The sequence below is a fragment of the Pseudonaja textilis genome, chromosome 2, assembly GCF_049901715.1.
Source record: "Pseudonaja textilis isolate UNSWEBS1 chromosome 2, rPseTex1.2, whole genome shotgun sequence".
NCBI classification, from domain to species: Eukaryota; Metazoa; Chordata; class Lepidosauria; order Squamata; family Elapidae; genus Pseudonaja; species Pseudonaja textilis.
The window spans coordinates 26438504-26451600 of record NC_141991.1 but is presented as its reverse complement, the minus strand read 5'-3'; the positions used below and the strand labels follow the sequence as shown (position 1 = coordinate 26451600).

Genomic DNA, 13097 nt, shown 5'->3' with positions numbered 1-13097 from the left:
TAAGTATTTAAATTACAGTATATGGGATTTACCACAGAATGTTGCTTTCAGTTCCAACAACAGTTGGGTGATCTAGATCTGTCTTCTCCTATGGATTCCTGGACTAGATAAACCATAACTCTCAGACTCCCATGATTAACATAGCATAGCAATAGCAATAGCATTTAGGCTTATATACAGCCCCATAATGCTTTGCAGCACTCTATAGGTGCTTTGCAATGTAAGCATTATTTGCATATTGCCTCCAACAATCTGGGTCCTTGGAAGAATGGAAGGCCGAGTCAACCTTGAGCACCATCAGTATCGAACTCCAGGCTGTGGGCAGAGTTAGCCTGTAATACTGCACTTTAACCATTGAGCCAAAAGCACATATTATGTAGATAACATAAAGCAACCAAACAAGAATTAAATCCTAGGTAGGAACTAGACCGTTCTCCAAGGGCCATTGTATGAACTTTGATCATTAGTAGGAGTATGCAGAGATGCAATCATATAAGGGCAAAATGTGATACAGAACATTTGTGATCGTGCAATGAGGAGCACTGCTTGTTTTTTCTTGGACTCATAAGCCCAAGAAAAGACACAGATCTTTTAAGGTGTTCTTGACAAGTGCTATATGCATACCCATGCATACTCCAAATAAAATGTTATCCTCTAAGTCAAGATTTCTGCAGGCTATAATGATTTAGGTGTACCATATCAGGGCTGTAAAAATATTGACAAACTCTAGGCGTCAGCAAAGGACTTTTTGCATTGATCTAATGAAATCAAATCATGGCTGAATGCCAAAATGTCATGTGAGAATGCTGAAAACCAAGAGGAATAAGGCTGATAATTAATTTCATATATGATTTATGAGTTTCTGTTTTGCAACTCAATTTTGACCTGCAGCAACAATAAAATGTGATTAGCTATCGTGTGACTCAGTGTATTTTGTGAAGACAAGCAGCGTAATGGATGTACAGTTCAATGGGTTGGACAGGCCCAACCGATCAGAGAAATAAATAAATAAATAAATAAATAAATGAACCTCGGGTTAACAAGTTATTGAAATGTGTCCACACTCTCGTTCACACAAATACATTCTGCTCCTAATTAAAAGGCTACTTCTTGGGTAAGCTGAATCAGAGCATGAAATGCTGGATACCCTAATATCCTGGAACAGCTGAACAGACGAGAAAGGAGATGATTAAAATGGAGTTAACTGGAAGACTAATCACTCTTCAAATCTCCATTCAATCGTTACAATATATATGGAGAAGAACTGTGTGGCACCATAACATAACCCTGTATAAAACTGTCAAAATATAATACCACAGGCTGCAAAAACAAGCAATAAAAAAGGGGGATGTGATTACTGAGAGGACAACAACCAAAACAACCATTTGGCACAGAGCTGGGTAAACGGCACAAATTATTTCCAGGAACAGAGGGCACAAACAAAATAGGGACAAAAAGCTTTGTCAAGGTATGATCATCACTCATGGAGGGCTGTTTGTGAAATAGTCTATGGCGACAACTCTTTCAATGCAGAGATTTAAACCCAGGACATCCAGGCTGAAACACTGCTCAGCAATCCTGACTTCCAGTTATTTAATTTTTCACGACAGTAGTTCACACCATTCAGCTGACCAGTTATTTCATTCTTCATCACCTTTGCTTGAAGCAAGAGCTGGAAAGCATCACCTCGCTGTTTCTCAGCAAGAAATTTAAGTCAGCTCTGTCACCTTCAGAGTGTTGTGTGACCATTCGTTTTAGATTGGTTACACTAGAAGAGAGGTGGGGTGGGGTTTTTTTAGTCTGTAAAAATGTGCCAAGCATTGTTTGCCACTTAGTGCATAGATAAACTGGAGAGAAGTGCATGGCATTTGTCACTACAGGCACAATTTACCTTCCAACAGACTCTAAAGGAGGATAAACAATAATTATCTTACTAAGCCCACCGAAAGTCAGAATAGATGGCCTACAATCTGCAAGCTTTTGGAAGAAATATTGCTATTTTACAACAACGTCTTCACTGACCAGCAGGATGGGATAATAGCAAATGCTGGTTAAATCCAGTTAATGAATCATGAGATGTAATAGCAGTAGCAATAGCACTTAAGACTTACATACCGCTTATACAGTGCTTTACAGCCCTCTCTAAGTGATTTATAGAGTCAGCATATCGCCCCCAACAATTTGGCTCCTCGTTTTACCCACCTCGGAAGGATGGAAGGCTGAGTCAACCTTGAGCCGGTGAGACTCGAACTGCCAAACTATTGGTAGTGGTTGATTAGCAGAAATAGCCCGCAGTACTGCATTCTGACCACTGTGCCACCATGGCTCTTAAAGTTGGCTCCAGTCAAATCTTAGGCCAGACCTCTGAACATTTTGACTTCACTAAATATTGTTTTGACATGCTAAACCTTTGTCATGCTCTCCTACAAATATTACTCAAGACAGATTGATTCCATTTTGACACATGCCGAGATTTTGAAAGAGTTCTTACTGCCATTCAATCCATGGTGACCTAAACAGTAGCTGGGACAAAGAGCAGTTCAGGGAAAGAATCATTCTATAGAGCCATCTAGTCCAGGACCATCAATATATGCATAGCACCTCCTGGCTAATAATTTTGCTATAATAATGGTGCCAGTACTATTTTAAAGGGGAGAAAAGTATTTTATTGAGTCCTACTGAGAACATCTTTTCACGGAATTCTCATCTAGAAATTCTCAAATGAAATGAAATATACAATGAACAAGTGGCTCTTTCAGACCGAGCTGTACAATTATATCGGAAACAGTGTGCAATGTACTTATGATTGCTAACTTCATGGCCTCACAGCAATTATCCCAAGGGGTCAATAATCTTAACCACACAAAAGTGTTTTGCATGGATCAGACCTTAAGAAATAGCTTTGTACTGAATAGAATTAGCCAGCTACTTAATGCTCCACACATAGAGAATATGAATCAAAGTGACTTTGCCCAGGCATTTTACAATTCAAGTTAGGGGTTTTACTTTGGACAGACAATATAGGAAATTGAGCGAGTCTTAAATAGAGGAGATCTGGGTCATTATCACAGAACAAGGGTGTCAAACTCAATTTCATTGAGGGTCGCATCAGGGTTGTGTTTGACCTCAGGGGGGCAGGGTCGGTATGGCCGGGGTGGGCGTGGCCAGCTCGACATCATTCGTGTTGGGGTGCCTGAGTGTTCTGCCAGTGAAATGGGCTCCCGAGCTCTGTTTCGGATGCCACAGCTTCCTACAGCCCTCTACCACCACATGAGGCCCTCGCAAGCTCGGTTTCATTGGCACAGGCACTGGAGGCCAGTCCTTTGTTGCTTGTAGGGTGGCCCCACGGGCCAGATCTAAACACCCCACAGAACGGATCCAGCCCACGGGCCTTGATTTTATCCATAACTACCTGCCCCTAAGCAAGTCCTTTATGTCTTCCAATGATACACCCATCACCCCTGTAGCAGTGTCCATCCACTTTGTTGATCTTCCTCTTTCAGGCTCAAATTTTTATCAGACCATTGCTCAAGGCTGCAGCTATTCCTCCTTTCTCCCATGGCCATTCTCCCATACCATTACAGAAGGCAACCTTAGCAGCAGCTCAACATTTTGTTCTAATGCCAGACCTTAGCAGAATTTTAGAAAATGGCAGAATGGAATGCAGGAGGCACCAGGTCAGGAACCGAAGGGAAGCTTAAGCAAGCAGGCAAGCATTGGAGTATGTCTTTACAACAGACAAGCAATGGAGTATGTCTTTACAGTTGGAAAACTACTGGCTTTTCTGATGGTCTGAACTACAGTTCTCACCAACTCTAGACAACATGATCAATGAGGAGGATCCTGGGAATTATAGTTCAACAATATCTGGAGAATTACAGATTCTCCATTCATATATATACCTTGCAGGTTTATGAGCCAATGCCCCTAAGCAAGAAAGGTCTACCTATGTTTATACATAAGAAGTCATAATAACATCATTTGTTGAATAAGGCACTGATGATGTTTTTAGGTGTAATGCTCACCCATAAACCAATTTTTTAAATTTTTAAAAATGCATTTACCCCATTTTATTTATCCATTTATTTCTACAATGCCAAAAGTTGGCCTGTAGTCTTTGCTCTTGATAGGATATAATTCTATGGAGCTACTTTTTATTTTGCATAAAGAATTCAGAACATTCACTCTGAGCCCAGATGCCAAAAAATAAACAAAACACTCCACATAAGGGTGCCGTAATATTTGTTCAGCAACTATTAACATGGGAAATATTGCAGGCGCTTATTCAAAGCAGGAAAACCTTTGTAATTCTATGCAACATATTTCCAAGGGTCGTTCTGAAAATTAAAAAAAAAGTCCAATTTGCTACTTTTTTCTAATGCAAGCTATTACTTTTCATAGGGGCCCAGAGGTGGCCAACACACCAGCCATAAATATTCATGTTTCCTGATGAAGTTACAAAGCCCATTCCAACCTGCCACCACCACGCTGTCACTAAGGGGCCTGAAAAGTGCCATATTTTTAAATTAACAATAATCTTTAGTTTGCTTTTGATCGCAATGGCGTCTCCCAAAGCAACTGTTTATGTACATTTGCATATGTGCTGGTGCTCATGGCAATCAGAACAAATCTCAGATAATGCCTCCCTTTTTTGGTTCATTGAGTGAAACAGGGCATCCAAGCCTTCAAGAATAGAAAAGAAAAGAAAAGAAAAGAACAGAACAGAGTAGAGTAGAGTAGAGTAGAGTAGAGTAGAGTAGAGTAGAGTAGAGTAGAGTAGAGTAGAGTAGAGTAGAGTAGAATACTTTATTTGGCCAAGTGTGATTAGACACACAAAGAATGTGTCTCTGGTGCAGAGGACATGCAGGTAGTCCATAACTTACAACATTTATTTAGTGACTGTTTGAAGTCACAATGACCCTGACTTATGACCAGTACTCACATTTATGACAGTTGCAGCTTCCCATGGTCACGTGATCTAAATTCAGACATTTGTCAACTGGCATGTATTTATGATGGTTGCAGCGTCCCAGGGTCATAGAGCTAATAGAATAACAGAGTTGGAAGGGACCTTAGAGGTCTTCTAAGGCAGGAAACTCTTCACCACTTCAGACAAATGGTTATCCAATCTCTTCTTAAAAAGTTCTAGTGTTGGAGCATTCACAACTTCTGGAGGCAAATTGTTCCACCAATTAATTGTTCTGTCAGGAAATTTCTCCTTACTTCTAGGTTGGTACCCTCCTTGATTAATCTCCACCTATTGCTTCTTGTCCTGCCCTCTGGTGCTTTGGAGAATAGCTTGGCTCCCTCTTCTTTGTGGAAGCCCCTTAGATATTGGAAGACTGCTATCATGTCTCCCTTCTTTTCTAGACATACCCAGTTCCAGCAACCGTTCTTTCATATGTTTTAGCCTCCAGTCCCCTAATCATCTTTCATGATTAGGGGACTGCATCATTTGATCACCTTTGGCGACCTTCTGACAAGCAAAGTCAATGGTGAGCAAGATTCACTTAACCTTATTACTAACTAAACAACTACAGTGACTCATGTAACAACAGTGGCAAGAAAGGTCATAAAATAGGGCAACACTGACTTAATTGTCTTGCTTAGCAACAGAAATTTAGGGCTCTATTGTGGTTGTAAGTCAAAGACTACCTGTGCTTTCAAGTTTTGAAAGAGTCTGTTACAGGAACCTTACACTAAAGACAGAGCTGCCACTCCCGGTTGTGTTTCTTGCCTGGACTACCTCACAGGTCTAACAATAATGCCTTTAAAGCAGAGGTGGTATTCAGCAGGTTCTGACCAGTTCTGGAAAACCGGTAGTGGAAATTTTGAGTATTTTGGAGAACTGGCAAATACCACCTCTGACTGGCCCCACCCCCATCTATTCTCTGCCTCCTGAGTCCCAGTAAACGGAGCTGGAAAGCAGGTTAGTGGGGTGGGGAGGGAATGGGGATTTTACAGGATCCTTCCCCTGCCACGCCCATCAAGCCACGCCGTGCCCATTGCCATGCCCACAGAACTGATAGTAAAAAAATAAATAAATCCCGCCACTGCTTTAAAGCTGTACTGAGCCAATCCACCTCAGCAGCACAGATAGGAGTCTTTCCAGGTTTTTAATAGTTACTTTCGGGGGGCATCTTAGCTGCAAAACACTGATCCAGCAATGTGCAGCAGCAGCCAAAAAAGCTAATGCAATCCTAAGTTGCATTAACAGAGGGATACAATCGAGATCAAATGAGGTACTAATATCGCTCTATAAATCTTAGTAAGTCCAATCCTAGAGTACTGTATCCAGTTTTGGTCACCACATTATAAAAAAGATGTTGAGACGCTAGAAAAAGTGCAGAGAAGAACAACCAGGATGATTAGGGGACTGGAGACTAAAACATATGAAGAACGACTACAGCAACTGGGCTTGGCTAGTCTAGTGAAGAGAAGGACAAAGGGAGACATGATAGCAGTCTTCCAATATTTGAGGGGCTGCCACAGAGAGGAGGGGGTCAAGCTATTTTCTAAAGCACCCGAAGGCCAGTCAAGGAATAATGGGTGGAAACTAAACAAGGAGAGATTTAACCTGGAAATAAGGAGAAACTTTCTGACAGTGAGAACAATCAACCAATGGAACAGAAGTTGCCCTTGGAAGTTGTGGGAGCACCATCACTTGAGACTTTCAAGAAGAGATTGGACTGCCATTTGTCAGAAATGGTGTAGGGTCTCCCGCTTGGGCGGGGGATTGGACTAGATGACCTACAAGGTCCCTTCCAACTCTGATTATCTGTTATCTGAAAAGCAGCTAAGCAGCTCATTCCATATCTAGAATTCATGAATTTATTATATGGGGGATTCATGTCTCTCTAGCAGTTTTGTTGCAGACAAAAGGCCTCTTAGAGAGAGCAGGCAGATTAATGCAACAGCATCACTGAGACACAGCAAAGTTAAAAGGTGACATGAAGAGAAAAGCACCTTGGCCTAAAAATTCTGCTTCTTCATATTTTTTACAAATGTGCCTGGCCTCCATACCCTCTGGCAAAAAAAGTCTGCAATGACAACAAAATCATTGGTAGCAATAAAACAGAAACTGTCTCAAGAACAGCAACTTTGCTTTTATTTTTGCTTGTTGTATTTTTTTCCATCTGAACCATCAAACCATCATATTTATACAACATAAAAAAAACTGTACACGAACATGGGAAGGGGGTGGTTCATTGGGGAAAACATGACGTGTGTGTGTGTGTGTGTGTGTGTGTGTGTGTGAGAGAGAGAGAGAGAGAGAGAGAGAGAGAGAGAATATCCCCCTGTGTGATTTATTACTAGCTCATCTGTATATATCAGTCCTTATTTAGTGCCAATTGGGACTGGCAACTTGGTCATTAAACAAATCAGTCACCGAGCAAAATCTTGCCTGGGTTTATGGTCTTACTTCAGCTTTCTTTTGTTTTACAGACTTGCAAAGCTTGGAGATGTGAGGACTGGTTGCAAAGTTACTTTTCTGTTGTTACTGCAAATGATAGCTACCTGTAGTACCAAGATTGAGTGATGTCAAATGGGTTGAAAACGAAGTATATCGATCAACCCTAACCCCAACCCCAACCCTAACCCTGAAGCACTCTATGTACACAAACAACCAGACAAATCCTAAAGCAGAGGTGGAGAATGATGCCCCCTTTATGACTTGTGGACTTCAACTCCCAGAATTCCTGAGCCAGCCTGTCATAAAAGGGCCGTTGTTCCCCATCCCTTTTCTAAAAGGACGATGCTTTCCCTGATCTTCAATGGTCAAAGCCACTCTACCTTTGGATGCTTCAGTGCCCAGTGGATTTTCGAACATGCTGGTTGAAAGTTGGTTCCAAGCATCCTTCACAGCCGACTTGGAAACAATCCTGTTGTTCAGGCTCTGCTGAGGCCGGAAGTTATTCCGTAGGTATTCCACAGATTTGACATGATCTTGCTGTTCCGTGGTAAAGATGGAATAGAAGGCTTCCAGCTGAAAGCCACAATCAGGATAAGGGGAAAGGAGGAGGAGGAGGGGGGAAAAGACATTAATTAGAAAAACAATGTGGTGAAATGTGGGCAGCTGATAATAACACAAAATGGCAGGAAGTCCTGATGCCAAGACTGATAAATCAAACAGGAAAACGTCTGCCCACTGAAATCCCTGCCAGCAGCCTTATCTAGCCTCATTGCGATTCTGTCAGGCGGCAGAGAACACACTCTAGAAAGTTAATGTCAAAGAGAGTCAAGGAAAAGATTATTTTTTAGCTTCTCCTCAGTATGGTGGCTTAAAGATATATACTATTACTATTACTCTGCCAAAGAGGGATACACAGTCATTCCAGAGTCACATCAATCACAGCTCAGGGTATGGACACTCCATATTTTTTACAATAGATTCCACCATACCCATGGTGTTGCAGGCTTATCCATACTGTAAAAAAACAACAAGGTAGCTTACTGTTGCTCTAAATCAGCGTTTCCCGATCTCTGCAATTTTAAGATGCGTGGACCTCAATACCCAGATTTCTCCAGCCAGCCTGGAGTTGACATCCACATATTTTAAAGTTGCCACAGTCGACAAACTCGCTCTGAATGACAAAAATGTGCAAGAAAAGAAGGGCTGGGAAAGATTTTGCTTAAGTTTTGTCTCCAAGCTACAGCTGGAGTAAAAATAGAACTTTTGTCTATCAAGTTTCCTCTTATTTTCAGCCAGGAGTATTAACATTTTGTGGAATGAGGGCCGCAGTCCAAAAACTAGTAAGTAGGCTGTATTTTAGAAAAATTGGCACATCGAAGGCGTGTTCAGATTGGCATACTCCACTTTGTAAAATACTTTCTATAAAAATGTTGACATTTTGGCTGCAGTCACGGAAATAGAAATGTTTTGTAAAAATACAATTTCTAAAATGAGAAGGAACCTAACAGAAAGAGGACAACTGAAGCACGCCATCCTATTTCACAAGGGATGAACCGTGTCTCCCTTTCTTCCAGTTTTTTTTCTTGCTTTCTTAAACAATATTTCTCCTTTGGATAAGCAGGAATCCCAAATGATTTTAGCCCAAGCAGAAAAAATCTCCTTACCTTAACTTAAATATCTTGGTAATGTAGATATATTCAAGCTATAACACAGTCTAGAGAAGATAATCCAACCCCATCCTTATAAGAATTTGATTCATATTACTAAGGAATTGGATTCAAAATATCGTTTAAAGAGACCTTCAAGCATGATAGTCAAGGAGCAGAGAACCTTTTGTTCAATCAAAATAAGGCAAAAAGACAGTGTAGATGTATTTTTATATAGCAAAGCTGCACAATCTTAGGCACAGGTAGCCTACAAAAGTCAACACATAGACCAAAATTTTAACTTTTAAAGCTGCACAAAGAAACAGTTATTAAGGACATAACTCTATCCATATTAGAAGTATTTTATTAATTTACATTAAATTTAATTTTGAGCACACTATTGCATGCACACACAGAGAATTTAACAAGTTTAATCATTTGCTATCAATGTTCTACCATCTCTGTCTTTCTCAAGTTTACTTGAATTGATTAGCAAGTGTTGGTAGAGAGTTCCACTAGGCCACATGTGATTTGTGAACTGTTCACTGTGTTGGTGAAACTTATAATGTCAAGCATTGGGGTGTATTAAAAAGCCAACGTGATCCAGTGGTTAAGGTGCTGGATTATGAGCAGAGCCCCAGATTCTCATTTTCTCTTATGCACGGGGGTCAGCAGGGTGACTTGGGACCAAATCTCTCTCTGCCCTAGACTGGAAAATTGAAAAATACCCATTTTACTGACCCACACTGAACCAGTATGATACATTATAGGCCATATCCTTCAACTAAAACCTTCAACCTGCAGTAGATTGTAATAATAATACTTATTTGACCTATTAGAATAACATAAAGGTACCCCACAGTTCTTTACCTCTAAGAATAATCCAAAGAACATTTCGTATATCATAATATTTGAAACATAATCCTGCTTGCGTCGCAATAGTTAGAATGTAGTATTGCAGGCTAACTCTGCCCACTGCCGAGAATTTGATTCTGACTGGCTCAAAATTGATTTAGCTTCCATCCTTCCGAGGTGGGTAAAATGAAGACCCAGATTGTTGAGGGCAATAGGCTGACTCTGCAAACTGCTTGGAGAATGCTGAAAAACACCATGGGGCGGTATATAAGTCTAAGTGCTATTGCTGTAATTGTGAACTCCAGGAACAAACAGTGAAATATGTGGATTTGATTTAATCCATTGTTTAATCTCACTGGATAGAGAAAACAGGAAAGGACAAGTCAAGGAAGACCTATGTATTTGGTGTGCCCTCTTGATTGAGAACTAGAGGACAGCTTGATGCTTTCAACTGCCTCTATCATGTGGGTTATTAAATATTTATATTCATTCATCCATGTAAATTTGTGGCTTTTCCATAATCAGTTAATGTCTTCCGAGAGGCCTTTGTTGCAATGAAATGTATTTACACCAACAATTAAAAGAGGCAGGACAAGTGACAACAAAGAAAATTTTTGAACAAAGAATTTAAAGGCCATTGCCTATGTATTTGTTAAACAGTTAAATATTCTCTGCAGTGGAACTTCTCTCATTGAAATTGTCTGTTGTTCTCTGGTACTTTGTATTTTATGCGTTCTCTAGTAAGACCTCCTATGACACCCTTGTAAGGATCTGTATAACCTTTTCAGAGCCATCAGCGCCAATGCAAATTTCATGGTATTCTAAAAATAGGTAAAGGTGCTATATTAGCAAAAAAGAATTACTTTCTATGCGCAATTATTTCAAGTCTATCAAATCTGTGTCTGTATGTGCCTAAAATGACTTAGCACAATTTTCGAGCAAAAGAATGAAGAATTCTGTGTAAATATTTATACCATGGTTTAAATATATCTGAACAGAATAGTAATAGCTAAGATCATTTAAAAGGAAATAAGATGTCACGTTCTATTATCTTCTTGTTTGGAGTGGCTGATGTTGAGCTTCAGAGAACAATAAAACAAAATCAGATTGCTTCCTTTTCTATTAAGAATATATTTTGTTTTTGTGGGATGGTCTTTTCCACTCTCCCAAGAAAAAGAGATGAAATCTGGTTATAGCATATTTTCTTTATTTTATCTATCTGTATCTCGCCTTTATTATTTTTCTAGAAATAACTCAAGGTGGTGAACATATCCAAGACACCTTCCTTGTCCTATTTTTCATCCAACAACAGCCCTGTGAAGTGAGTTGGGTGGAGAATGACTGGCCCAAGGTCACCCGAATGGCTTTCATGGCTAAGGTGGGACTAGAACTCATGGTCTTTTATTTCCTAGCCTAATGCTTCAAACCACTTAGACCAGTAGTGGGATTCCAAACTTTTCCTATCGGTTCTATGACAGCACATACAGCAATAAAAAAACGCTCTCTGTCAGGGTTGGTGAGGCAAGCTATTTTTTAGCTCAGCTGAGGCGCAGCAATCCACTCTGCCACGCGAATCAGCTGAGCTAAACAACAAGGGAATATAGGACAGGATAGCACGGAGGTGGGTGGGTGGGGCTAACCAGAGGTGGTATTTGCTAGTTCTCCAAACTACTCCAAACTATTTCCACTATGGGTACACCAGAACCGGTCTGAACTGGCTGAATACCACCTCTACATTAGACCTTTACAATCCAGTACACTCCAGATGTGTGGGACTTCAATTCCTAAAATCCTGGTAGCCATGTTGGATGGAGTGGGGAGGGGGGCTTAAAGTTTGTGGGAAAAAATGGGTTAAGGTAAAAAGAAAAAAAAACCAAAACTAAGAAAAGAATGAATCGGGCAAAGTGTTTCTGATAACAACCTACCTGCCGATAAGAGATGGGGACAGGCATTCGGAAAACAATCCATTCCACAATTTCACTACACGGAGGTGTAGTCAGCGACCCTGCATACCGATAGTAACTTCCCAAAGATGCTGGCAGGAGATCCCTTAACACAAAAGGATCCAAGAAGGTCTCTTTTTCTGCAAAATAAAATGTTTCAAAACGCATAAAAGACAAAGCAATGGACATCGCAAGAGTGATCCCCATCTATTTTATGAGCTCCAATGCACTGATTTTTTTTCTGCTAGTTGAAGGTGCATGTAGTCCTTGACTTGCAACCATCCATTTAGTGACCGTGCAAAGTTACAATGGCAATGAAAAAAGTGACTTTTGACCTTTTTTCACACAACTGTTGCAGCATCCCTGTGGTCGCATGATAAACTTTTGCGACCTTCTGACAAGCAAAGTCAATGGGAAGTCAGATTCACTTAAGAACCATACTACTAACAACTGCCGTAATTCACTTAACAACTCCGGCAAGAAAGGTCGTGAAATGGGGCAAACCCCACTTAACAAGTGTCTTGGTTAACCACACAAATGTGGGGCTGAATCGTGATTGTGAGTCAAGGACTGCCTCTAGATCTTTAAGTTCATAAAGCAACAGCATCTACTGTTAACTGCAATCCTTACCCTTTCTTGGTCTTATGAAGTCAGCATATCAAAAGTATCTTGAATGAACCTTCCCCAACGGCCTAGAGCATTTTGCACTGACATAACTTTCATTTTAAACTTACAGGCCTCTCCATCCAATAAAGTGGGTAAGGAACAATCTGGTGTTATGTATAAGGAACAGAAGTTTTGCGTCTCATCCAAAAAGCTGAAGAAGAGAAGCAAAACATCTTCAAAGAAAAACCAGAAAGTCCAGTTGCCTTTTGAAAAAGTATCTTTGGGACAACCATGGCCTGGATGACTGAGAATCTCCAAAAACTTATAAGGAACAGACAATACTGTAATTTTTTTTAGTAAAAACCAATGGTTGCTAGTGTTGTGGTTCGCCGTCAGCCTGTGTAGACGGCAGCGGAATCGGACAGTGAGGAAGAACAGGGACCAATCAGGGAGTCTGGAGAAGACTTGGACGAGGGTCTCCGTCTGATGCAGAGATGTGGCCAGGACTATCTGGGAGTGGGATGCTACTTCTGGAGCCTCTGGAATCTGGCAGCAGCAAGGTAGAGGAACCAGGGGAGCCTGTTCTCAGTGCACATGTTCGCAGAGCTGCTAGAAGGCGAGAGCAGCTGAAAC

The 13097-nt window shown here is 40.7% G+C and overlaps 1 protein-coding gene across 3 annotated transcripts in view; it reads right to left on the bottom strand.

Annotated features, from left to right (window-relative positions):
* Window positions 1-13097, bottom strand: part of PTPRG (protein tyrosine phosphatase receptor type G) — a 683006-nt gene that overhangs the window by 121444 nt on the left and 548465 nt on the right. For all 3 annotated transcript variants that reach the window (XM_026721752.2, XM_026721760.2, XM_087923573.1), the window contains exons 7-8: window positions 11841-11998; window positions 7795-7987 (exon numbers count right to left, since the gene is read on the bottom strand). In XM_026721752.2, coding sequence (XP_026577537.1) covers window positions 7795-7987; window positions 11841-11998 — 351 coding nt within the window. The remainder of the gene's footprint in view (window positions 1-7794; window positions 7988-11840; window positions 11999-13097) is intronic.